Here is a 27,915-nt window from a genome sequence, read left to right as displayed (position 1 = left end):
CAGACATAATCAAAAAATTTTTGCAAAACTATCCTTATGTTTATGTTTAACGAAATGTTTTTGTTTCCTAACATTGAAGCATTCTGTAAGAAGTTTCTTTCACATTTATGGAAGGTATTTCCAGGATTATTGCATTCTTCAGGATAGAGGAATTCTCTAGTTTCTCTAGTTTTTGTTGTTAAATTAATTAGTTTATAGCTGCTATATTATGTGATATCTTGTTTCAGGAACTGTACACATCATTGGACATACCTTATAAACCGTTAGCAATGATGACATTTCATTTTTTTAACTATTTAAAATTACAATTATCACAATTTTGTTTAAGAGGTATAAAATACCTTAGGACATGCTGTTATAGTAAAATATTTCACTTTGATGTGGTACTGGTGGTAATGTTTCAGAAAACCAGTTTTCCTACAAGAACATGAACCAATTTATTTTTATTTTATTTTACCATAAAAATGTACATACAGTATAATCACGAGATGAGAGGCCAGTCTTCCTTGTAATTACCTCACTACTTTTTTGAGACCGAAGATATAGACGAACATTGCATTTAGACTAATAACCTCTTTGCAGTAGTTTTAAAAAGTTTATTTTTTTTACTCAGTAAAAAAGCAGACATAGAATTTTTACTGATTCTTGACGATGTGTGTGGAAGTCTGTGTTTGGATGAAATATCCCCATATATATACGAAATATCCCGTTTTTTTTTTTTTTTTTAACTTTTTGCTAGTTCCGCAGAAGGGAAAAACGTTATTGTATATTTGTCTATAAACAAACAAACTGATGCTTCTATTTCTGAACTAGGCAAAAAAGGTTTTCTTTGGTAACTGAGGTTAAGGTTAAATTTAGGTTTAGGGTGGAGTTTATTAGCGGTAATAACTTTTAAAGGAGGTTCCACACAAGAATATTAAGACAAACGTGTTTGTGTGGTTGTGTGTATAGATCAAGTGTCCCCACAAGAATTAGAAATGTTTTTTTGTTTTTTTTTACGAGTCCCCGGAAGAACTGCTATTACTTAATATATCAATAAACAAACTGATGCTTCCAGTTCTGGAACTAACAAAATCATTTCCTTTTGGTAACTGAGGTGTTTAAGGTTAATTTTAGGTGTAGGCGTGGTTCATTGGCAATAATGTCAAAGGGTCCTCACAAGAATATTGAGAGAAGTGTGTGTGTTTAGATCAAATGTCCCCACAAGGATAAGACATTTTTTTTTTATTACAGTATTTCATGAGACAAAAACTGCTATTATTTATTTGTCTATAAACAAACAAACAAACTGATACTTCTATTTCTGGAACTAAAAACTGGTAACTGAAGTTAAGGGTAAATTTAGGTGCATGTCAAAGGAGGGTCCTCACACAGATATTAAGGTGTGTGTGTGTGTGTGTGTGCACTTTAAAAATGCTCGTGGTGGCTGTGGGTCTCCTCGGGCTTGTTAAATGGGAGTGATGGGAGGTCGCCATATTGGATCTGCTGTCTCACAGGCCGAGAGGAACAAACAGACCCCTGATTGGTCCTCAGTTCTCGGCTCGTCGTTCTAGAGCTCCATGTTATTTTTAATGTAAGCGTGTGTGCTGGTTAAACAGCTCTCGGTCTGGAGGACGCTACAGGAGGGCCCAGGACAGCTGGGTGTGTTTTCTCTCCTGCTTGGGTGAGGCTAGCTAAGCTAAACCAGGCTAAGCTAGTGGAATTTGAATGGATCCGAGGGTCGCCTGGATTCAGCCGGAACAGAAGGGACCCGCTAACGCGCTATGGATGCACGTGTGGGAGACATCTCAGGGAATCCGGACTAACCATCAGACCGAGCTGTGTGTCAGCGCCGGGGTTTTGTGTAAAGACCCAGCAGCAGATGTTCACGGGTGTTCATCCGGCACCCACCATCTTCCTCCTCCTCCTCCTCCTTCTTCTTCTTCATCACCATCCTTATCATCTTCTTCTTCTCATCAAAGCAATGCGAACAGTACTAATATCCGGAGCGCCTTCTCGACATTATCGATTAATAATAATAAGAACGTTAGCGCTGTGAGCACAAGCGGCATGTCTCCCACTGACTCCCGGTCTCCGCCTGAGCCGGGCACGCGCACGGACTCCGCCGTCAGGGCTAACGAGACCAACAAAAACCGCGTGTGTTTCAGTTACACCGAGCTGAACAACGTCAACCAGAATCACCTTCACAATCATAACCATTATCACCACCATCATCATCATCATCACCACCAACATTCGCGATACTTCCATCAGGAAGAGCAGCCGTATTTCCAGCAGAACTGCATGAAGCGCTACCAGATCACCCCGGGATTTAACAACCACAATCATCATCACCATCATCATCACCCGGGACGGAGGAAAAATGAGAATAAAGCGAGCACATACGGGATTAACTATCTTCTCTCGAACTGGAATAACGGTAACCATGCAATCAGTCCCGTTACACTGTGGAAAAGCAGGACGTACAGCCCAGGGCTTAACGGGTGAGTGTAACCTTTTATACGATCATATATTTTAATAATATATAAATATATATATATAAATATAAATAAATAAATAAATATATATATATATATATATATATATATATATATATATATATATATATTGACGTTATGTCATGACACGAGCCTAATTCGTTTTGCGCGCGTGCCAATACGGCTGGTTGGTCCGTTGGTTAGCAAAAAATGCTAGTTTTTTTTTTTTTTTTACGTATACAATTTTGCCTCTGCTTAAACGCTGCTGCTATTTTAGTTTGTACATGTTTTATTTTTTTGACAAGTTGTTTTAAAGTGTCTTGTTTAAAAGGGTAAACATGATTAGACAAACGTACATACAAACAAACAAACAAGCAAACAAGTATTCATTTTCAAGAAACTAAAACTCCAGGAGCTAACTTGCTAATAACGTTAATTCTTATAAGCTAACTTGATAATTTTCTCATATATAAAGGTTGGTTCATCATGCACGAGTCTGACATATCAAAATATATATTGAAAGAGAGAGGATGGGCGTTCAAGTCAAACCGGGACTTACAGGCCACAGTTAGGAGAGAAAAAAACTCCCTTTATTTTTCTACAGGGAGAAATGGTGATGAATGTGAATAAATATGTATCAACAAAATGACCAGATTGTCCCTGATTAGCAAGTCGGAATATACCAGGTGACATTAGCAAGGAAAAACTCCCTGAGATGCCAATTGGCAGGAGCCAGACTAAACAGGGAACTTATTCTCATTTTTGTGATAACAAATAGCGGGAACTGTTAGGCAGCTGGAAGTTCAATATAACAGAAGAGGTGTTAATATGGAGTCCAGTTTCGTTTTGTAGGGTAGGGTACCAAACTGTAGAAAGTCCCGGTCCTGAACTATGCTCTCACGAGTCCTCAGAATTGTCTGCAATAGCCGAGACCAGGACCGTCTTCATGGTAAAGTGCGACCGTCCTCAGTCACCACACGGGGCCCCCATGCAACAAGATCTTCAACCAGGATGAGTCAGACAGGTCCAGGGGCCGAGGGGGTCTGGATCACTGGCAGATGTGTAAAAACGATAGAGTTGGAGAGAGAGAGAAGAGATAAGAAGAAAAAGAGAGGTTAGGGTTCTGGGGTTGCTGCATAGGTGGTCAAGCCCCAGGACCACCACACTGCCACTGTTGAGCCCTTAAACAAGGCTCATAACCCTCTCTGCTTAGGGGGCGCTGTATCCTAGCTGAACCTGTGCTTTTAACCCCAGCTTCTAAAACTGGGAAAAAATATTTTACTGTAAAGTACATTTGACAAATGATCTTAATTTATATAACCTCCTGCTACACTAATGCACTTATCTCAGATCCCACATCACTAGTGCTTGGATATGATCATAGTAGAAAGTTTTCTCAGTACACCAGAGACATGATCGGACTGCTTGAAATGTCACTTCTGAAACGCTGGTCTCCCAGAAACTCCTTTAAAACATGCGGAAATAACTTGGAAAGAGGTCAGGACTTTACGGGGAATTGACAATAATTCCAAGCCGTGTTCCTGTAACGTCTGCAAGTGGTGTTGATGAATGATTGAGTGTACAGTTCACACAGACGGATGCGTCTCTTTTGCATGTTGGCGACTAATTATCCGATGAGCAGTTCTGATCCTGTTCCAGTGAATCTCGCAACAGAATGTATGAGCTGCAAAACAAGTAACACTTTTCCCTTAATTTGCACCATTTAATAAGGAGCAAGCTTGTTCTTCATTTTCAAGATTTAAGAGATTTATTTGCTATCTGTACACATACTAATTGGAATTTTTTGTGCAAAAGTACTTTTTCAGTAATATCTGTATGTATAAAAGAAAGATGAGCCAAGTTGAATAAACATGTATTACAGAAAATAAATAGCAGAAGGAAGCCGTCAGACTATAATAAATATTATCTAGTACTAAAATGTACTATGGTATGTTTTTAACATGATCCTCACCACATTTTATTATTTTTCAAGCTCGTATTGGGTCTAATCCTACAGAGAGGAACTTCCACGTTAATGTTTTTTTGAGAGAAATCCTAAGAAAAATCAGTTTATGACCAGAACCTGCTGTGAAACGTGTTAAAAGATGCAATTCATATATATATTAATTATACACTTACAGTCCTTTTGCAGAGTATTTTTTTTAATTTATTTAGCTCACCATTTTAATTTTTATTTCTTTTTTGTATACAAGGTCCACGGGAGACATGACGTGAAATTAACTCTACAGAAAGTTTACGCCTTTTCGCCTTCATGCTACCCACGTTTTCCACCATTTGTGTAACAGAATCGAATCACTCCTTAAGGCATGCATTGCTCCAGGAAATGTTTGAATCCTAAATTTGAGCGCCATTCAGCTGGAACAAGAACATGGCAACGGCATTAAAGGACATAATTGAGAATCGACAACACCAGTCCATGCATTTTGGCCTGTAATTTAACATTTGTTGCTTTTCTTTAACCCTTAGTTCGACATGGACTATCTATCATGTGCGCAGCCATTTCAGCAGCTGTGGTCAGTCAAACATTTAAAGTGCCAGTGAAGGGTGGAGTGTAGAAAGTGGTCGCAGATTGTGTATTCTGCATTGTATCTAAACGTAAAAGTGAATAGCCTACTACATGGTCCTTTTAAATAACCACAGTTTGTTCTGTCTTGTTTTTCTTTAAGCACTGACAACGATGCTTGCATTTGTACTGTCTGTATATTTAGGTGAAAAGTGCAATGCTGTAGGCCTATTAATAGCTATATTTGTTCATTTTTCCTTTTGTTCCAGGCTTCACGAGGAGATTATAGACTTCTACAACTTCATGTCCCCTCGACCTGAAGAGGCCGCCATGAGGCAAGAGGTAGTCGACCGAATCGAGTCAGTCATCAAGGAGCTGTGGCCAAGTGCTGACGTGAGTGAAAAGTCCGGTTTCCTTAGACTTATCACATACACGTACACAATCACCCGTGCAGCTTCATCTGCAAGATATTTTAATTTTTATTATTATTTTTTTTAAATAATGTTTGGGTTATTGTATCTTTTATTAAAGGGTACCTATTATGCAAAATTTACTTTAGTCATTATTAGACATTCTGATAGATTTCCTGTCCTTTTTGTCAGACATTTTGTCTGTTTTTGTTTGCAGAAGCTAACGAATTAGTAACACATGGGACCTTTAATGCTGATGCATGTTACATGTACTTTGGCTTACTGTTACAGGAAAATAATCCACAAAAGGGTGATGTAAAGCAAAGCAAAGTGATTGTTCTGAAGTCTTTACTTCTGTATATATTTGCATACAATTTCAGTTTTCAGTTTGATATTTAATGGCAAATTGTACTTGTTGTTCGTTCATGTGTGTGTTTACTGTTGTGGAATATTTGCAAAACAGGTTAATTCCTGTTATAAAACGTATTTAAACTGTTGTTCTCTCATTAGACAAAAAAATTCAGATTTTCGTGTTTTAGAGAAACCAGAAGACATCTGATGTGAAACTTACTGGACAAATAAAAGTCATGTCCCTGGAGACACCTTCTATAAACCATTAAATTAATGTTTCCTTGACAAAAAAAAATGTTAATTAAGTGTTTTTCCTTGTTAAATGAAAATACTTTTTGTTCTTTCTTGAGTGCTTTTATTCAGTTTTGTTGACATAAATTTATATTGGAAGTACAGTAAGTGTAACCAGAGAAGCATATTTGGGATGTTTTTATTTTATTTTTATTTTTTTATCAAGCTTTTAAGACCTCCCAAACTGCAGATTTTTCTTATGCTGTCTCTCCAGCCATGTTGAGTTTGATCCATGTTCCCACTTGGATGTCAATCGATAGTTCTTGCGCGCTGAACGTTAGCTGAAAACCTTCTGGTTGCACCAAAACAGCTGCTCTAGCTGGCAACAAGCGACTCTCATACAGTTTGAGGGCTTGAATGAGTTAGAAAAATGGCAGTTTTTAATTAGTAATCTAAAATCCTAAAATTGTACATATTTATAGTTATAGTCTATACTTTTTCAGTATTCATTCCTATAGAATTTTAATTCTGTAGAAACCGCTTTGTGACCAAACAAACATTTAATTAAATTTATTAATTTCCTATTTATAATTCATGCTTTTTACTTTTTTTTTTTTATTTCTTCTCTCGGTCTGTGCAGGTACAGATATTCGGCAGCTTCAGCACTGGACTCTACCTCCCAACCAGGTGAGGTAGCATGTACTGTACTGTATGCTCTCTCTCTCTCTCACTCTCTCTCTCTTTCTCTCTCTGTTCTTGTTACATGCACTGACACTGGAAATTTCTTCCATCTATGTTAAATAATCAGCTCTATACTAAATGCTTGACCATATCAGTGCTTTGTCTATTGTTTTATTAATTAATAGCTTGTTGTGATCACTTTAGTTTAACCTTAATTAAATTTTATACCACACTAGATGAGATGAAATGAGAATCTGGAGTGTTGTGGTTTTCCTCCCAGTACTATGGATTTCCTACTTTTGAGCATCTCACATACACACACAGCATTACAGTGGTGGTTTTTATTTTTTTAATATTTGTGTTTTTTATACACTTGAGTCTTCTAATGAGACCTTTTTCTTGGACCCGTCGTTTTGTAACTTGTCTAAAAGAATTAATCTGGGTTTGTTGTTGCTCTTGTTTGTGCTCTACACAGTGACATTGACTTGGTGGTGTTTGGGAAATGGGACAGACCGCCCCTGCAGCAGCTAGAGCAGGCCCTCCGGAAAAATAATGTGGCCGAGCCATTCTCTATAAAAGTACTTGACAAAGCTACGGTGAGGGAGGCAAACACACACAGTTCTCTCTCTCTCTGATTATTTTATTTTATAAAGACATTTTTTTATATTTCTTTTAATTAAAGGTACCAATCATTAAATTGACCGATCAGGAAACAGAGGTCAAAGTGGACATCAGTTTCAACGTGGAGACTGGAGTCAAAGCTGCCCGCTTCATTAAGGATTATGTGAAGGTAAATTTTTATATAAATGCATATTTCTTCCTCAGATTGCCATCGTTTCATCAACTTCAGGAGCTGAAATGAAAATTTTACTTTGAAACTTTATTTATTACAATTTGATCTTCAGTAAAGACGTTTATTTTCGCTTTAATTACATGTTGGTTTGATTTACCCAGAATGCCACTCTGCCTATAGTGATGTCTGATTTTAACCTTCGCTTCATCTCTGCCCACACAGTGCGATGCAGTAGAGCATTAGTCCTTCAGATAGAAACAGTATATCGCCAAAAGTATTCGCTCGTCTGCCTTCACATCCATATACAGTGGTGTGAAAAACTATTTGCCCCCTTCCTGATTTCTTATTCTTTTGCATGTTTGTCACACTTAAATGTTTCTGCTCATCAAAAACCATTAACTATTAGTCAAAGATAACATAATTAACAACGAAATGCAGTTTTTAAATGAAGGTTTACGTTATTAAGGGAGAAAAAAAAACTCCAAATCTACATGGCCCTGTGTGAAAAAGTAATTGCCCCCTTGTTAAAAAATAATTAAATGTGGTTTATCACACCTGAGTTCAATTTCTGTAGTCACCCCCAGGCCTGATTACTGCCACACCTGTTTCAATCAAGAAATCACTTAAATAGGAGCTACCTGACAAAGAGAAGTAGATCAAAAGCTAGACATCATGCCAAGATATTCAGAAAACAGACATCATGCCAAGAAATTCAGGAACAAATGAGAACAAAAGTAATTGAGATCTATCAGTCTGGTAAAGGTTATAAAGCCATTTCTAAAGCTTTGGGACTCCATTGCCCGAACCACAGTGAGAGCCATTATCCACAAATGGCAAAAACATGGAACAGTGGTGAACCTTCCCAGGAGTGGCCGGCCGACCAAACTTACCCCAAGAGCGCAGAGACAACTCATCCGAGAGGCCACAAAACACCCCAGGACAACATCTAAAGAACTGCAGGCCTCACTTGCCTCAATTAAGTTCAGTGTTCACGACTCCACCATAAGAAAGAGACTGGGCAAAAACGGCCTGCATGGCAGATTTCCATGGCGCAAACCACTTTTAAGCAAAAAGAACATTAAGGCTCGTCTTAATTTTGCTAAAAACATCTCAATGATTGGCAAGACTTTTGGGAAAATACCTTGTGGACCGACGAGACAAAAGTTGAACTTTTTGGAAGGTGCGTGTCCCGTTACATCTGGCGTAAAAGTAGCACAGCATTTCAGAAAAAAAACATCATACCAACAGTAAAATATGGTGGTGGTAGTGTAATGGTCTGGGGTTGTTTTGCTGCTTTAGGACCTGGAAGGCTTGCTGTGATAGATGGGACCATGAATTCTACTGTCTACCAAAAAATCCTAAAGGAGAATGTCCGGCCATCTGTTCGTCAACTCAAGCTGAAGCGATCTTGCGTGCTGCAGCTGGACAATGACCCAAAACACACCAGCAAATCCACCTCTGAATGGCTGAAGAAAAACAAAATGAAGACTTTGGAGTGGCCTAGTCAAAGTCCTATTGAGTGACCTGAATCCTATTGAGATGTTGTGGCATGACCTTAAAAAGGCGGTTCATGCTAGAAAACCCTTAAATAAAGCTGAATTCACAATACACAATACTCACAACAATTCTGCAAAGATGAGTGGGCCAAAATTCCTAGTTCCAGAGCGCTGCTAAAGACTCGTTGCAAGTTATCGCAAACGCTTGATTATTGTTGCGAAGGGTGGCCCAACCAGTTATTAGGTTCAGGGGCAATTACTTTTTCACACAGGGCCATGTAGGTTTGGATTTCTTTTCTCCCTAAATAATAAAAACCATCATTTAAAAACTGCATTTTGTGTTTACTTGTGTTATTATTGACTAATAGTTAAATGTGTTTGATGATCAGAAACATTTTGTGTGACAAACATGCAAAAGAATAAGAAATCAGGAAGGGGGCAAATAGTTTTTCACACCACTGTAAACTTGAGTAACATCCAATTCCTAATCATAGGGTTAAATATGATGTTGGCCACACCCCCTTTGCAGCTATAAGGTTTTGAAGTGTGTTAATTTTGACCATATAAAAAAAAATCAAGCCATTGAGCCAAGTGAGGTCGGACACAGATGTAGGACGAGAAGGTGTGGCTCGCGGTTTCTGCTCTAATTCTTCCCAAAGGTGTTCTATCGGGTTGAGGTCAGGAGTCTGTGCAGGCCACAGCAAACTTGCTCTTTATGGCGCAGTCATGTTGGAACTGGTGTGGGCTTGTTTTTCAGAGTTGGGCTCAGCCCCTTACTTTTAGTGAAATGAACTCCTAATGCTTCAGCATAACAAGACATTTTGGATAACTTTGTGGGAGCAGTTTGGGGACGGCCCCTTCCTGTTCCATCATGACCTTAACCATGACCTTTGGGATGAATTAGAGCGGAGACTGTGAGCCAGTCCTTCCCGTCTAACATCAGTGTCTTACCTCACAAATGCGCTTCTGAAAGAATGAAGAAAAATTTCCATAAACATTCTTCTAAACTTCGTGGAAAGCCTTCCCAGAAGCTAAAGAGTTAAAGTATCTGCATTGGTAGGCGGGTGAGCCAATACTTTTGGCAGTGTTGTTGATGCGGAAGCAGATTCAGAATTCTTTAGTTGATCCTTCTCTTTACACTCAGATCAAATCTGTTTAAATGGTCAAAACTTCTTAACATTCATGCTAATGCAACAGCCAACTTTGTAGCACCCATCATAAAAAAACTTAAAAGTGCTTTGAAGTTTCCATCATTGAAAACTTCATGCAGTATATTTCATGTGGACTTTCATCAGTGGTATAATTCAGTTTCATTGTGGTTTTGTCGAGGTAAGAAGACTGTGTCCTGTAGATTTTGTCTTTTTTTTCCGTTACCTCCACTAGGTTCCATTAAATAAATTCATGCTATAACCTCATTCTGTCACTTTTGCCACTCTTTGCAGCACTCGTGCTTGCTTCTCAAACAGGTAGGATATACTGTAGCACAGATTCTCTTGAGCCAGCATGTAAAGCATAAAACACGCTGGCTGTTTGCTAACATTTCCCAGGGCTAAACCAATAGACAATGAACCGCCTGCGAGTGAAATAAGCGTTCTTAGCTTGAGCTACACGTCGTTCCTGTGAAATTATAATATATTCTTTTTCTTTTTTATTTCACCATGCCGGTTTTCCGTTGTCACACCTCTTCCTGCTGGAACCAGAGCCAAAACGTTCCCGCTGCTCTGAACAGATGGATCGGTCTCGTGTGAAATAAGTGTGTGTGGGTTTCTAAAGTGTCCTTTTTTTCCTCTCTCTTCCTCTCCTCCTTTCTTGGCAGAAGTATACCGTGCTGCCTTATTTGATCTTCGTGCTGAAGCAGTTCCTCCTGCAAAGGGATCTGAACGAGGTCTTTACCGGAGGGATTAGCTCTTATAGCCTCATCCTGATGGTCATCAGCTTCCTGCAGGTCAGTATGTGGGGTGTATAAGAGTCAGGAATGAGTAGAAAAATGCAATGTGGGATCATTTTAGAAGGAAATATTTTTTTTGCACGCCTATGTGAGCCTGTTGAACATCCCATTTTAGATTTATTTACTCCCTTCGCTGTTACAGTAAGCTCCACTCTTGTGGAAAGGCTTTCATCAGGATTGTAGTGTACGGCTGTGAGGATTTGTGTTCATTCAGCTGCAGGAGCAATACGGAGATCAGACGCTAATGTTGTATAAAAGTGGGGTAAATATCAGGTCTTTTGTGCAGGACACTTGCACAAAAGTCTTTCTAGAGCTTGCTTTATATTGTCATGCTTGATCAGGTCTCTTAGTCTATAGTCCACATACGTATGGCCATATTGTGTATAATTTTATATATTTTTAAGTGACACGTTTGTGCAAATTCATCAGCATGTTGTCTAACAGCAGTTCCCAACTTAATATATGTTCACAGTTGGTGAAGAAACAACTTGTAAGCATGTTTTCTGTATGACCTCTTATTAAATACAGTATGCATAGAAAGATTACGCAGGGAAATAAAGCTTAGGCGAAAGTAGAAGAAAGAGCATTGGTGCCCCTGGTGCATGTATGTGCAGAGGGGATAGGAATCCTCAGGGACCACGCGATATGATGCGTAGGTGTTGATTTGATTTGTAATCAAAGGTTTGGACACACCTTCTAACTCCATATTTTTTTTATTTATTTATTTATTTATTTATTTATTTCTACGTTGTAAAAAAAAAAAAATGAGGAGACATTCAAAATGTACAATAATCTCCTTTGAACAGTTGATATTGAGATGTATCTGCTACTTATCCTCTATAAATTCTTTATAACGGTTCTAATCTGAGGTGCTGATTGTTAATTGGTGATTTCTGAGGCTGGTGGAAGGGTCTTTATAAGAGACAGTTTTAAATGCACTTGACAATACTGTTCTTGCAAGAACTATTCCAGGACAGCTGACTTTCATATCTTAAAATAGCAACTGACTTGTATTTACTTAAGTACGTAATGCTATATGTGTTATTTTATAGTTCTGGAAAAAAAAAATCCAGTATAGTTCAAGCATGTAGAAAATACATTTAATTTTGTGTCCAAACCTTTGACTGGTACTGTAAATATGAAACTTTTTTATTAGACTTTTGTTACAATACAAAACAAACTTGCCAAATTGGTTGCTGGAGGAACAGCCTAGAGTGCGCCCCCTGCAGGATTATAGAGAAACAGCAACATCATAAAACCTATACAACTGATATTAATTGAATTAATTAATTAAAGATATTTGATTTTTGACTCGGTCTGGCATTACATGGATCATGACATTAAAGAATCCCAGAACAAGATGTAACTGAACTGAACATTTCCCCCAGTTAACTTGCTTTTAATCAGAAGAAGTGGCTAGCATTTAACAATAAAAAAAAAAAAAAAAAAACAGGTACTGTGTAAAAATCAAACAATTGATTTTTACAGTGATTAATGCTTTAATACATTTGTCCCTAACTATAGGATAGATTTAGAAGCTACCTATAGAAAAAAATTAATCCTGGATTCCACAGTAGACAAACAACCAGCGATGCAAGCCAGTTCGCTAGTATAGACTTGTGGTGATGGACTACCACTTTGGACGGAGTTGGCAGTAATGTAAGAAGTGTCTTTCTGTCGTAGCTCCACCCCCGGATCGACGCCAGAACCCCCAACACAAACCTTGGCGTTCTGCTGATCGAGTTCTTCGAGCTGTATGGCCGCCATTTTAACTACCTGAAAACGGGCATCAGGATAAAGAACGGCGGCGCCTACATGGCCAAAGAGGACATCATGAAAGCCATGAGCAACGGCTACAGGCCGTCCATGCTCTGCATCGAGGACCCCCTTCTTCCAGGTGCTTATTTTAAACTCTTCTCTGCTACGCATCCCTGTTGCTTCAAATCAAGCATTTTATACCATTTTAGCGGGAGGGTAATGACAGTCCTGCTACGCGAAGAGGGAGCTGTGTCCAAGTTAATGATAATGTAATCTGCTCCAACAAGTGCAATTTTTTTTTTCTCTCTTTAAATACACCATGCCAGATGTGTACAGCAAGCACACACACGCACACACACACACACACACACACTCATACTCATAATAAGGTTTTGTATCAGTGCCCTTGTTTTGGTTTTGATATTTTAATTTTAAAATAAACTTTTTTTGGTGGTGGGGTGTAGAAGGAAAAAAAAAAATCAAGCACACATGCCACATACTTCCGGGACCAAGATATGGAAGGTATCACAAGCTCAAAGTACAAACTGAATGTCTTTATATTGCAGGACAAGCTGAAAGTAAAACTCAATAATTCTGTTCATCCTTGTTTAACAACACACATCACAAACTCTTATCCGAGTACAGCTGAACCTTGTGTTCAGAACCTTGAACACAAGGATTACGAGCATAATTCGTTCCGGAAGTGTGTTCGTATATAAAGGCACTCTTAAATCAAAGTGAATTTCTCTATTGGAAGAAGTAAAAAAACAAAAAAAAAGATTTTTGATATTTGTTCCACAACCTAAAAAAATAAATATGTAGATGAACTACTGAAACTCACTGGACTGGATCTGTAACACTAAAGAGTAAACTGGGTCCTATGGCCTTTTTAATTTATTAATTTTTTGTCCCATGTCCAGTTTGTTTTTTACTTCCTTAGATTTTTTTCCCCCAACCTATGTCCCTTTAGGGCTTCATATAAACAATATGCATTAGCAACGGTGGCAGAGAAAATCTCCATAAAGAGAGTTTTTCACATGCATGTCCCTTTAGGGGCTCAATATTAATAATACTGTATACATTAGCAACGGTGGCAGGAATAGGAGATAATAGGAGAGTTCTTAATACAGTTTAATATGTTCCCTGTAAGCAGATCATGAACAGAAGACAGTCTTTGTGATCAGCAGTACACATGTGAAGTGCATTAACTCCGCTAACGATCACAGCACTTCATTGCCTTTGCATGTCCCATCTGCTTCAGGTAACGACGTGGGCAGGAGTTCCTACGGAGCCATGCAGGTGAAACACGTGTTTGATTACGCCTACATCGTCCTCAGTCATGCAGTGTCGCCTCTCGCGAACTCCTACCCGAACAAGGACACCGACAGGTAGCGCGAGCACACAGTCGCGCTCCTCTTTTAATAAAGAATAATAGTGTTAAGGTAATCAAGCCTTGTTTCATATTTTTTGTAATTTGCTAATTTTTTATACTGTTTTGCTGCAGCACTTTGGGACGCATCATTAAAGTCACCCAGGAAGTGATCGACTACAGGGAGTGGATTGCTAGCAAGTGGGGAAGCAAGCAGACCGAAAGGACTAACGGTAAGGTTTTAAATGAGAGGAGAATAAAGTCTCACTTCAGGACGAGAACAGGTTCAGATTGATGGCGAATCCAAGTGAGAGAGTTCAGTATCGCCCAGCAGCAGGTTTATTAAAATGCTGATCAGGGCAGCACATCTAATTGGAGCTCTGCAGCGTGTCAGCTGTCTGCGTTGGCGGGCCGGAGGAGTGCGTATCGCTCACTCAGCACGATGTTCAATAGCCAGTCCCTTGGCGTCTCCTTAATGTAATGTAAATATGACAGACGGGTTTTATCGGGCTGGAATTTAAGTTGTGCGAAGATGTCGTGAGTGTCACCTCTGGGAGAGCAGCCATTAAGTTTTTTAACTTGTCCAAGAAGGTGAACCTCTATCTTCTGGTGTACTTAACCTGAACATCTTAAGTGTACTTTGGGGTGAAAAAGCTGAAATTACAGTACTTTGCACATTTTAATGGTTTTCACAGGTGTATTTGGTCCAGCTTGAAGTTACATATACAGACTTTGTTTCATTGTAGACGGGAAGAGAAGATATGCAATTTCAAAAAAAATTTAATGGAAAATGGCCTTATGTCATATCATTAAAAATCGTCCTTGAAAAAGGAAAAAAAAATCAAGGAATTTGTTTATTCTAAAATTCAATAGATGGCGCTCTACATTTTATTATTATTTTTTTTAAATGTGCTTATGATTATGCAATTAGATTCCACAGGGCACAGCTAGTAGTTTAATAAGTTTGTTAATAAGTAACTTATTCGAATAAGTTTAATAAGCTGGCGAATGAATGTGGTGTCTGTGACATAAAATAAAATGTAACATCCCTCATTTGGGCTGCATTACACTCCACCTAGTAGTGATGATTAACTAGAACAAACATTAATCGAGGAAAAAAAGAATTTCAAGAACAAATACATTAATTCCACTGTATGTCCACTTGATGCTAACCTTTTTTAACCTTTTTTATCATGTTTAGTTTGTAATACGTTATTAAAACATTATTATACAATATTTAAATATTGCCAGGCAATACAGCGTTCTGTGTGGTAGAAGAATAACTTTCTGAATTAGTTTAGAAATATAACAAAATCTGACAAATCAAATTGGGATCTTTATAAAATCTTTATTTACAGAACTACAATTTGAATAATCAGCCCCACATGTTTGATTAGAGCTCTAGTCACTCAGTTACAGAATGAAACCTGACTTGTGAGGATAAAGCCTGGTTCTTATTGTGACATTCGTGTGTGTGTGTGTGTTTTATTCAGGTCCTGCTCTGCATAAAGACTCGGTGGAGCAGACGGACTCAAGCGCCCTGCTCAGTGTTGGAGTGGAGGAGCAGCAGCCGCCCCAGAGGGACTCTGTGTCTCCTAATAGCGCGGACTCTCCCATGTCCCTGTCCAGCCCTCAGCAGCACTCCTCTGCGTCGTCTCCGTCAGGCAGCGACATTGTACGTGCTACTGCACACTCCTTTTCATCCATCAGTGCTTTTAAAACCTTCTGCATTCATCTCTACTCATCTTTCATCATATTAAGTCATTTCGGCCTGTTCTACTGAATGTGTATTGTACAGAAAACCGTGAGAGGTATAACATGGCTTGTTTGATAAGAGAATAATAAACTCGTTCAAGGAGCAGAAAACCTCATAGCACAGATTTAATGTTGAATAATTCGCTTTGTGTTTTCTGAGTTAACACCACCTGCGCTCTGTCCCTCTTTGTCTTTCTTTGCTGTCTTTTTGAAGGACTCGGACAGCACGCCGTGCGCGGCTCCAGCAGTGCCCTCCTACCCTATGCAGACGCTGGCACTGGGCACGCTGCCTGCTGAGCTGCAGATGGGCACAGGAAAGGCCAACTTCACCATGCCACACTCGATGCCCTCTGCCAGTCAGGTGAGCAAAACCCGACAGAAGGGCAATCTCTCTCTCTCTCTCTCTCTCTCTCTCTGAGTCAGCGTTTATTGTAGAGGGAAAAGCATCGATCATGCCTTGGCGTTACTTTCATCGACGCTTTTCTGATTTCAAAATAAGTAAAGACATCAGTGTATGTTTGTACTTCAACATCTCTAGCGCTATGACTTCGCTAACGACCTTTCTGATGTTTTTTTTTTCTTAGACGAGAGTTTTAATACCCGGGAGTCTTCCTCTCCACATTCTACCTGGCAGACAGGTAGGTGTGTGGGTGTGTGTGCCCTTAAAGCATCCAAGATTTTATATTCATACAAAGAAGAGGAAAAAAAACCCGACTTGAAACCCAAGCTCCCTAAGAATGTTAATGGAAATATGAAGCAGCATGGATGCAAGCAAGTACACATTCACAACCGCTTCTGTATGAGCGGAAATAATAATACTCAACTATGAATACTTTATCCTCCGTCGAGAGACACATTTCCAACACTAACTGCACAACACAACTTCCTTCTTACTACCGGGAACACGTGCGGCTGGAGCTTGAGTGCTGTATATTTTGGCACATACAGTGGGGCAAAAAAGTATTTAGTCAGCGACCAATTGTGCAAGTTCTCCCACTTAAAAAGATGGGAGAGGCCTGTAATTTTTATCATAGGTATACCTCAACTATGAGACAAAATAAGGGAAGAAAAATCCAGAAAATCACATTGTAGGATTTATAAAAAATTTATTCGCAAACTGTGGTGGAAAATAAGTATTTGTAAGCATCAATAACAAAAATTTATCTCAATACTTTATTATATACCCTTTGTTGGCAATGACAGAGGTCAAACGTTTTCTTGTAAGTCTTCACAAGGTTTTCACACACTGTTGCTGGTATTTTGGCCCATTCCTCCATGCAGATCTCCTCTAGAGCAGTGATGTTTTGGGGCTGTCGCTGGGCAACACAGACTTTCAACTCCCTCCAAAGATTTTCTATGGGGTTGAGATCTGGAGACTGTCTAGGCCACTTCAGGACCTTGAATCGCTTCTTACGAAGTCACTCCTTTGTTGCCCGGGTGGTGTGTTTGGGATCATTGTCATGCTGAAAGACCCAGCCACATTTCATCTTTAATGCCCTTGCTGATGGAAGGAGGTTTTCACTCCAAGTCTCACGATACATGGCTCCATTCATTTTTTTTCCTTTACACGGATCAGTCGTTCTGGTCCCTTCGCAGAAAAACAGCTCCAAAGCATGATGTTTCCACCCCCATGCTTCACAGTAGGTATGGTGAAGATGTTAATACAGGTAACGAGTTGAGGACAGAGGAGCCTCTTAAAGAAAAAGCTACAGGTCTGTGAGAGCCAGAAATCTTGCTTGTTTGTAGGTGACCAAATACTTATTTTTCCCATAATTTGCAAATAAATTATTTAAAAATCCTACTATGTGATTTTCTGAATATTTCTTTCCTTATTTTGTGTCTCATAGTTGAGGTATACCTATGATGAAAATTACAGGCCTCTCTCATCTTTTTAAGTGGGAGAACCTGCACAATTAGTGGACTAAATACTTTTTTGCCCCACTCACATAAGAAGTGATCAATATTTAGTACGAAGTCCCTTATTCTTCGAAACCTGCTGGATCATAAAAACGTCTGCACTACTCTGGTGTCACTCATTCAATCCATGCCTGCTTGATCACCTCTCGAAGTTCATATACAGAAGTCGGTTTCTTGGCTGTACCTGCATTCTTCACCATTTTCTACCAGTTTTCTATTGAGTTTAAGTCTGGAGATGACCCAGGCCATGGCTCCAGAACATGAACACCATTCTCATATAGTCAGTTTTCCACTAGATTTCCAGTTAATTAGCACAATTCTTCAGTCAGGTATGCATGATGTTTCATGTCAGTCAAAGCATGATGTTTCCACCCTGATGCTTCACAGTAGGTGTGGTGAAGATGCCATTAATACAGGTAATGAGTTGAGGACAGAGGAGCCTCTTAAAGAAGTTGTTACAGGTCTGTGAGAGCCAGAAATCTTGCTTGTTTGTAGGTGACCAAATACTTTTTTTACCGAGAAATTTACCAATTAATTCATGAAAAATCCTACTATGTGGTTTTCTTATTTTGTCTTTTTTCAACATTTTGAAGTTGAATGTTAGCCTTTTTCTCTGGTAATGTTTTTGTTTTTGATGCGCACACGATTAAAATATTGCGATCAAATCTGGGGTCGCTTCTTGGTCATGAACATGATTCTCAACTGACGATTAGCTGCCTTTTTTAATAAAAAAATAAAAAAAAAATGTATATGCATACTAGGATCGGCCCAGTCATCTGTCTCTAAGCAGGTTTATATCATTAGATCAATAGCATAATATGAGGTGTGTAAAGGAATCACAGTGGTTTGGAAGCGATCAATAACTCAAACTCCAACCCACGAGCATTATGGACATTTTGACAGCTGAATTGATTGCGATCGTCTTTGTGTCACTATGGTTCAAACAGTAAATGCACCAATTTGGTGAAGGCATGGTTTTACACACTAACAAGGTTTTAGACATTAACTGGTTTTCGGCCGAGTACATTAAATAGAATGCGTACCTGAATTCGTTTTACATTGTCTCATATAGTAAAAAGACAAAAATTTTGTTAATCATAGTGATATCCAACTGACAATTACACACACACACACACACACACACACACACACAACTTTGGAGTGCCAGCTAGAGCATGTTAACAGTGTGTTTTTGCCTTTACAACAGTCAAGGCAAAATTTTTCGCACCCTGCATGTAATTTGCTTGGCTACAAATATTCACATATTATTTTAATAATACAAAACTTCTCACTCTGCCTTTTTTTTTTCCTGGTATACTATATACAGTGGTGTGAAAAACTATTTGCCCCCTTCCTGATTTCTAATTCTTTTGCATGTTTGTCACACTTAAATGTTTCTGCTCATCAAAAACCGTTAACTATTAGTCAAAGATAACATAATTGAACACAAAATGCAGTTTTTAAATGAAGGTTTACGTTATTAAGGGAGAAAAAAAAACTCCAAATCTACATGGCCCTGTGTGAAAAAGTGATTGCCCCCCTTGTTAAAAAATAACTTAACTGTGGTTTATCACACCTGAGTTCAATTTTTGTAGTCACCCCCAGGCCTGATTACTGCCACACCTGTTTCAATCAGGAAATCACTTAAAAAGGAGCTACCTGACACAGAGAAGTAGACCAAAAGCACCTCAAAATCTAGACATCGTGCCAAGATCCAAAGAAATTCAGGAACAAATGAGAACAAAAGTAAATGAGATCTATCAGTCTGGTAAAGGTTATAAAGCCATTTCTAAAGCTTTGGGACTCCAGCGAACCACAGTGAGAGCCATTATCCACAAACGGCAAAAACATGGAACAGTGGTGAACCTTCCCAGGAGTGGCCGGCCGACCAAAATTACCCCAAGAGTGCAGAGACAACTCATCCGAGAGGCCACAAAAGACCCCAGGACAACATCTAAAGAACTGCAGGCCTCACTTGCCTCAATTAAGGTCAGTGTTCACGACTCCACCATAAGAAAGAGACTGGGCAAAAACGGCCTGCATGGCAGATTTCCAAGGCGCAAACCACTTTTAAGCAAAAATAACATTAAGGCTCGTCTTAATTTTGCTAAAAAACATCTCAATGATTGCCAAGACTTTTGGGAAAATACCTTGTGGACCGGTGAGACAAAAGTTGAACTTTTTGGAAGGTGCTTGTCCCGTTACATCTGGCGTAAAAGTAACACAGCATTTCAGAAAAAGAACATCATACCAACAGTAAAATATGGTGGTGGTAGTGTGATGGTCTGGGGTTGTTTTGCTGCTTCAGGACCTGGAAGGCTTGCTGTGATAGATGGGACCATGAATTCTACTGTCTACCAAAAAATCCTGAAGGAGAATGTCCGGCCATCTGTTCGTCAACTCAAGCTGAAGCGATCTTGGGTGCTGCAGCAGGACAATGACCCAAAACACACCAGCAAATCCACCTTTGAATGGCTGAAGAAAAACAAAATGAAGACTTTGGAGTGGCCTAGTCAAAGTCCTATTGAGTGACCTGAATCCTATTGAGATGTTGTGGCATGACCTTAAAAAGGCGGTTCATGCTAGAAAACCCTCAAATAAAGCTGAATTACAACAATTCTGCAAGGATGAGTGGGCCAAAATTCCTCCAGAGCGCTGTAAAAGACTCGTTGCAAGTTATCGCAAACGCTTGATTGCAGTTATTGCTGCTAAGGGTGGCCCAACCAGTTATTAGGTTCAGGGGGCAATTACTTTTTCACACAGGGCCATGTAGGTTTGGATTTTTTTTCTCCCTAAATAATAAAAACCATCATTTAAAAACTGCATTTTGTGTTTACTTGTGTTATCCTTGACTAATAGTTAAATGTGTTTGATGATCAGAAACATTTTGTGTGACAAACATGCAAAAGAATAAGAAATCAGGAAGGGGGCAAATAGTTTTTCACACCACTGTATTATTCTCAGGATACATGGCACTCTTCTTATCTTCACCTGTAAATATAATAAAATCAAACCGCACAACATAAAAAAAGCACGTCTCTTTATCTGTGGACATTTTTAGTTTTGTTTATTCAACAGCACATTAACAGTTTCTGATTAGTTTTAAGCCACTTTGTTTGTTGCAGCTTTTACGTATTAAAACCTACTAAAAGTGTTTACACAGAAATGTCATGTAAGTTGCACGCCACACTCCAAACCAGTAGGTGGTGGTATTGCATATGATTATAAACTTTTAAACAAAAAGCAATAGTCCTGCAAAAGAAGATTTTGCAAATTTGTTGGTTTAAGTAAATCCTTTAAAATTAAAAGCTGATCCATCAATTTAATTTATTGATTGATTGATTTACAAAAAGATTTATTTAATCACACAGCTTTAATTTATTTTTTTTTGTATAGGATGATTACAACCTTATTAATTTTAAAATGAATAAATAAAGAAAAAAGGCATAATTTATAGTGTTCCTACCAATGCTTTCTGCAGTTTTCAGTAAATTTCACATTGTAGAAAACCAGATGCTCTGACGCTAAGTTTCTGAGCTCATGTATAGTACTGTATACAAGACACTTGTACATATTTATTTGTAATAGCACAGTTTGTAAAGATTGATTCATGTTGATGCACATTTAAACAATCAGCTCAGTAAAAGTGAACAGCCATACGAACTGTTTTTCTTGTGTGTGTGAACAGCAGGCCGGTCCCAAGGGCTTCCACAACCCGGCGCTAGCACTCGGCCACATGCAGTACAACCGCAACACGTGGCGCCATAAGAAGAGGGACAGTCTACCAGCTAGTGTCAGCAGATAAACATCGCGTCCTCCTTCTCCTCCTCCTCCTCCTCCTTACCGCTGCCACCTCCCTCCACACTTTTCCTCCTCCTTCTCCTCCTCCTCCTGTCACAACACGATGAAAACTCGACGAGGCCTCCTGCTGGTGGGGCGCGAGCCGAGAGACCAGCAGTTTCTGCCGCAGCTCGTCGCTCAGCAGCTGCGCTAACGGTGGTGCTACGTTTACTCTCACACTCTATCCATGCACACGTGTTTGTGTATCTGTGTGTGTGTGTGTGTGTCTGTCTGTGAGAAACTCGACCCAGGACCGCTGAGGAAGCCTCCCATCTGTTTGACGAGCTACACAACGCAAGGACTTGTTGCTTTTTCTGTGCGTGACTTCCCCTTTCACTTGTTATTTTTTTTTTATTTACGGGATACCGTACACAGATGCTTGTGTGTGTGTTTTTTTTTTTTTGTTTGTTTGTTTTCTCCACTGTGTGAGGGCACTATCACTAGTGTTTGAGCAAATGACACGATGTGGGTTATTTGTGCAATAACTTTTTTTTTTTCTTCTTCTTTTGGTTCAAGAACTATGATTTAATTATGCATTTTTCTTTTTTTAATTGCTTTTATTTTTAGAGAGTTTTTAATTCCTGTGCAATTTACACACTCGCCTGTATTAGGATTCATAAAATCGAGCTTTACTTGAGTTTGTTTAGAAGGCGATGAATCCATCATCGACCTCGCACTCCTCACCCTGACCACTGAGTGGAACGGGACGCTGCACTCAAATGAGCCGTGTGTGTGCGCGAGTGTGCGTGTGTGTGTGTGTGTGTGTGTGTGTGCGCGCAAGTGTGCGCGTGTGTGTGCGCGTATGCGTGCGTGTGTGGGCACGCTACAAAATGATTTTATCAGTCTGTCTACAGGAGGCATCATTTCCTCTTTTGTCTACAGATCTTCTCAGCACTCTTGGTGTGTGTGAGAATGAATAGGTGTGTATGATGAAACATGGGTCTGTCTGTCTAAGCTGTAGCTCAGCTTACATTAGAGCTGCGCTGCATGACGGCCTAAGAAGCCTATAGTCCAGCACTCGGACCTCCAGTTTTGTTTTTGGTGGGCGTGTGTGCGGCTCCCTTTTAGATCGCTGATTATGGGAGCCTGAGAAGCTGAAATGAACAGACGGGTCAAAGCCACCCATCTTGGACTCCCTTAAAGCTCTCTGTCGGCACCAAAATTTAACCGAAAAAGGGAGGACAAGAAAGGGAACTATAACTCTGATTCCTTTCCGGAATCTTTATGTGCATTTCCAGGTACTTGTACTATTTTATTATGATGATGATGCCTCGTCGGTTGTTTTTTGTTGTCGTCGTTTCGTTTTATTTCTGTACTGTATAATATTTTCCTGTCTGTATATAGCACACTAAACTGTATCGCTGTTCCCGCGGAGTGTTACAGGCATACAGGTTATTGTAACTATGCAAATGGAGTTTTGAGTCTTTTCTTCGTTTGACAACCGCATCTAAAAAAGCCAGAGAGGAAAGACGAGGAAGATAGGGGAAAAAAAATTTAATAAAAAACCAAGGTGTTGCAGTTTAGCAGCCTGAACAAGGTACATGTGAATTGTTTGTCTTAAATATTTAAGAAATGAAGAAAAGAACAAAAAAAGAAAAAACAGTGTCTGACTGCTGCTGTTGTCGTAAAGTGTTTTGGCAGAAGTTGGAATCTTTTTCTCTCTTTCTCTCTCTCTCTCTCTCTCTTTCTCTCTCATATGATATCAGTGCAGGTTTGCAGTGACAGAACGTCACTCATTTGGATTCTTTGTACAAGAAAAACAAAAAACCCTGCTGTCACGGACCTGTTTTTTGAAGTGCATGGTGAGGACCTAGCCATCAAAGAGACAATACACACACCTTTCAGCTGTAAGACTGAACTCAATGATGTAATGGGGCAAATATTCTTGTTAACAGCAGTATCTGCTTCTAGGTAGAACCAGCATCTTTTGTGGGGGGAAAAAAAACTCTGCTCATGACTAAGTGTATTATTATATTATTATTATTATTATTATTATTATTATTGTTAATGAGCAAATGAAAATGCAGACTTTCTAAAGAAATGTGTTTGTGTGTTTATCAGCCTTGATCGACAGACTTCCACTCACTACAGTACTGAGTGTGAAACTCCCTAATAGATGTGAGCAATTTTAAACAGTATTTTCTGTATGGCCAAAAAAAATAATAAAAAAAAGCCCCTGTACTTAATAGAGAAAGCCCTAAAAGTGGCACGCTCAGCATTCAAGAGGTCAATTAAAGGATTTTTCTTTTCTTTTTTCAGTTTCACCTTAATATTTTTATGTACATTATTTTATATTTTATTTTTTAAATAAAACTCCTGAAACCGCCTATATGGTGTTTGCATTATTGCAATTACTGTATTGATCTTTTGCATCATCTAGCTGTGTGTGGTTTTGTGCTCAGCCACTAGAAGGCACTCTCACACCATCATCCACAGGCTTGTTCTGTCACTCTTTCGATTCAGTTCGAAGCCGCTATCCAGGATTTAAAGCCTAAATCCTAAACTTTTAAACAGAAAGATGAGGGGGAGAAAAAAATGTGAAGGGAGTATCTGTGACTTTTATTCGGAAATCATTTATTATATAGAAAGAAAAAATTATACACCTCGCTGTTTAAAATCAAGATAAATCTTGCTGGATGTTTTACTGCGACAGGCTGCCAAATCTCTAAAGATACTTTTTTTTTTTTTAATGGTTGTTTATGTAACAACCTCAGCAGCAACCTCATTTCCCCTCTCGTCTGTTCCAACCACTCAGCACCAGAATACTAATTGCCTCATCTGCTTCTCACACGTTCATGTTTACATTTGATTATTATTATTATTATTTATTTATTTTAATGCTTGAATGATTTGTAGGTCTGTGTGGCTAAAACAAAAAAAAACATTCTTCAGAAACTGCTCAAGTACCGTTCAGGGACTGGACTGAAAATGAGCGCAAAAAAAGTCCTTTAAATAATATGAAGGACTTCCTCTAGACTACATAAAAAAATAATAGGAAAAAGGGAATAATAGCTTCAGATATGTCTATTTTGGTACAAAATAATGTATGCGGGATAGTAAGCAAGTAAAATTGAAGTCAATAAAGGAATAGCTTTTTGTAAGTTTACTGTAGGAATGGCCTAATAAAATCCTCGATTGTAATTGTATCAAAAACCTGTGGAATGACTTGAGGGGTGTGCAAAAAAAAAAAAACCCAATCAGGACATGTCATGTTGGTGGACTTGTACCAAAAAAGCCTGACTGCGGACACCTAATTATCTGACTAGCTGAGACAAAACAGATTAAAACTATAAATTTATAAAAGTACTATACAAAAAGACATGAGCTAACTAGAGCGACAGCACAATAAACAACGTGACATGATCCGATACTCTGGTGATGATGTAATGAGTTGAGGTAGTGATATGAAAAACATTAAACATTTCTTGTCATTAGCAGCGAAGATATAAAAACGGTATTTGTGCAAATAGCAGGTAATAAATAATTATCGCAAAATTTGATAATTCGATTACAGGATGCTTTGTGAGATTTCTAGATGGTTGTTGATGACACAGAGATGGCACAATTCCCAAACCCAGACAGTGATGCAGCTGCTCAGGGTGCTTTCTATAGTCCCTTTATAGAAAGTGGTACAGATCAATAGTGGAAGCTGGACCTTCCTCAGGCTTCTCAGGAAGACAAGACATTGCTGTACTTTCTTCTGCAAGGAGCTGGAGTTGAGGGACCAGGTGAGGTTTTTCTTCAGGTGGACACTCAGGAATTTGGTCCTCTTGACGATCTCCACAGAGGATCTGTCAATGTTCAGTGGTCACTCCTGAAGTCAACAAGCATTTCTTTTGTCTTATCGAAGTTTTTTTTTTTCAAAGACAGGTTGTCTTAACACCAGTCCGTTAGTCTCTGCACTTCCTCTCTCTATATGCTGACTCGTCATTCTTGCTGATGAGACCCACCACGGTCGTGTCATCAGTAAACTTAATGTGGTTGGATCTGTGAGTCGCTAGCTACACAGTCGTGAGTAAGCAGTGTGAACAGCAGGGGACTGAGCACACAGCCTTGGGGGGTCCCCAATGCTGAGTGTGGTGGTTCCGGAGGTGCTGCCCCCGATCCGCTCTGACTGAGGCCTTTTGGTCAGAATGTTCAGGATGAGACTGCATGTTTTATTATATTTAACTATTAAATGTACCATTTTGTATTCCAATCTACTGTATATATCTAAGCTAACAACAAATGTAGGCACAAATGATCTCATTAACAGGATGTAAAATGTTTAAAAAAAATTATTGTATAGTTTTAAAAACTTTCTTTTTTGACAAACTCTGCATAATTACCAAAGACTATACATACAATACATATAATAAATTAAAGACTTTTGCACTTACTTTACATAATTGAGTTTATGATGCAACTTCGCTTTGCACTTGAATTTTGTTATCTTCTATATCAAAAGGTTAAAAATGAAAAGTTTAGTGGTTGTCACTGTCGCTTGCACTTTCTGGGTTGGGTGTTTGAATCTTATCTCTGATCTGCGTGTGTGTGTGTGTGTGGAGTTTGCATGTTCTCCTCATGCTTGGTGGGTTTCTTCCAGGTACTCTGATTTCATCCTACAGTACAAAGACATGCAGGATAGGTTCCAAGCCCCCTGCAATCCAACACAAAATGGACGAATGGATGATTTATTAAGAGATTGATAAAAATCAAAAGATGTGTTTCAGGTCACAGTCAACCTTTTTTAGTGTGACAGAAGCCCCACCATCAGACCCACAAAGGAGTAAGAGGCAGCTGGAGGAAGGCAAGATCCACTTGGGTAAAAATGAAGGAAGTTCGGTATGAGTGAGAGATTTACAGAGCAAATGGTATCAGCAGTAAGATTAGTGGAATAAGACACAGGAGAGAAGACGGAGAATCAAAGTCTCTTAAAACCCCCTTGGAGCACCACTAGAGGAAATGAGCTTCAGAAGACCTAAAGGTGAACAGGTACTAAGCAGTATTGAAGTGCGATTAAATTTCGAGATTTTATGCAGCTGAAAGAAAAGGAAAGTTAGACTTGATCACAAAAAGATGTTGCTGTGCTTTCTTGTGCAAGGGACTAGGTGAGGTTCTCCTCCAGATGGACAACCAGGAAATTGGTGCTGTTGACGATCTCCACAGAGGAGTAGTTAATACTCAGCGGTGTGTGGTCACCCCATGTCCTCCTGAAGTCAACAACCATCTCTTTTGTCTCGTTGATGTTCACAGACAGGTTGTTGTCTTTACACCAGTAAACGTTCTGGACGTCATTCATGGCAAGAAGGACTTGCGCTGTGATGGGTAAGTATTTCTAAACAATTGGAATGTATATTTTCCATATCTACTGTACCTCATGGTTCAGTGTGTTGGATTTCTCATAATGTTTTTCTGTGTATGGGTTGGCTTACTTCTTCTTCTTTGTCTTTCGGCTGTTCTCTTTCAGGGGGCGCCACAGCAAATCATCTGCCTCCATCTAACCCTATCCTCTGCTACCTCTTTTCTCACATAAACTAACTTCATGTCCTCTCTCACTACATCCATAAATCTCTTCTTTGGTCTTCCTCTAGACCTCCTGCCTGGCAGTTCCAACCTCAGCATCCTTCTACCAATATATTCATAATATCTCCTCTGAACATGTGGTCCAAACCACCTCAATCTCCCTTTAATGGACTCATTCTTGATCCTTTCCATCCTTGTCACTCCCAAAGAGAACCTTAACATCTTCATCTCTACCACCTCTTACTCTGCCTCCTGTCTTTTCTTCAGTGTCACTGTCTTTAAGCTGTAGAGGATCGCTGGTCTCACCACTGTCCTGTACACCTTTCCTTTCATTCTCGCTGATACGCTTTTGTCACACAACACACCTGACACTTTGCTTCACCCGTTTCAATCTGCCTCCTTTACACTCCTTTGCTCTGGACCGTTGACCCCAACTACTTAAAGTCCCGCACCTTCTTTACATGCTCCCTGTAGCCTCACCGTTTCACTTGGGTTCCTTTCATTCACACGTTGCTTCCAATCAGTTTGATCTTTCTCTGATCTCTCTCACGAATAAGAGAACTACTGCTCACACCATCAACAGCCCATTTTTTAACCACTAACCATGTTTGAGTGAGCTTTAAAAGAAGCCCTTGACCTGTACAATATGTGTAGTATTTTATGCACTGCTTGGCTGCCATGTGATCCACTCCTTGAAAGTAAACTTCCCGTCATGGAGCATAAGCGGAGGAATTACCTCGGTTCTGCAACTATAATGTGATTACGAATGTCTATACTGGATAAGACAGGCATGTTCTTCAGCTTTATTAATACTTCCTGTCTCTGCAGAAATGCTTGAAGCTTTATGCATGAGTTATAAT

The 27,915-nt window shown here is 39.2% G+C and overlaps 1 protein-coding gene across 2 annotated transcripts; it reads left to right on the top strand.

Annotated features, from left to right (window-relative positions):
* Positions 1–1,474: 1,474 nt before the first annotated feature.
* Positions 1,475–23,877, top strand: tent4a (terminal nucleotidyltransferase 4A). Of its 2 annotated transcripts, none has more exons than XM_053490198.1 (13): positions 1,475–2,483; positions 5,271–5,394; positions 6,634–6,680; positions 7,150–7,270; positions 7,357–7,464; positions 10,780–10,908; positions 12,595–12,808; positions 13,931–14,057; positions 14,174–14,271; positions 15,532–15,713; positions 16,008–16,154; positions 16,378–16,431; positions 21,402–23,877. In XM_053490198.1, the coding sequence occupies exons 1-13, from the start codon at positions 1,708–1,710 to the stop codon at positions 21,513–21,515; spliced, it is 2,241 nt and encodes a 746-aa protein (XP_053346173.1). In that variant the 5' UTR covers positions 1,475–1,707; the 3' UTR covers positions 21,516–23,877. The 2 variants fall into 2 exon arrangements, with proteins under 2 accessions (XP_053346173.1, XP_053346172.1); XM_053490197.1 differs by having other exon boundaries at positions 21,399–23,877.
* Positions 23,878–27,915: the final 4,038 nt, after the last annotated feature.

This window comes from Clarias gariepinus, chromosome 28 (assembly GCF_024256425.1).
Source record: "Clarias gariepinus isolate MV-2021 ecotype Netherlands chromosome 28, CGAR_prim_01v2, whole genome shotgun sequence".
Classification (NCBI taxonomy): Eukaryota; Metazoa; Chordata; class Actinopteri; order Siluriformes; family Clariidae; genus Clarias; species Clarias gariepinus.
Note: the sequence above shows the minus strand (reverse complement) of the source record. Positions and strands in the feature narration are given on the sequence as shown.

What these genes read in the sequence shown, in the direction of transcription:
- tent4a (XM_053490197.1), top strand. Translation starts at nt 1,708, where the DNA reads ATGGATCCGAGGGTCGCCTGGATTCAGCCGGAACAGAAGGGACCCGCT. An exon ending in TACAGCCCAGGGCTTAACGG is followed by an intron (nt 2,484 to 5,270) that starts GTGAGTGTAACC and finishes CTTTTGTTCCAG; the next exon opens with GCTTCACGAGGAGATTATAG. An exon ending in GGACTCTACCTCCCAACCAG is followed by an intron (nt 6,681 to 7,149) that starts GTGAGGTAGCAT and finishes TGCTCTACACAG; the next exon opens with TGACATTGACTTGGTGGTGT.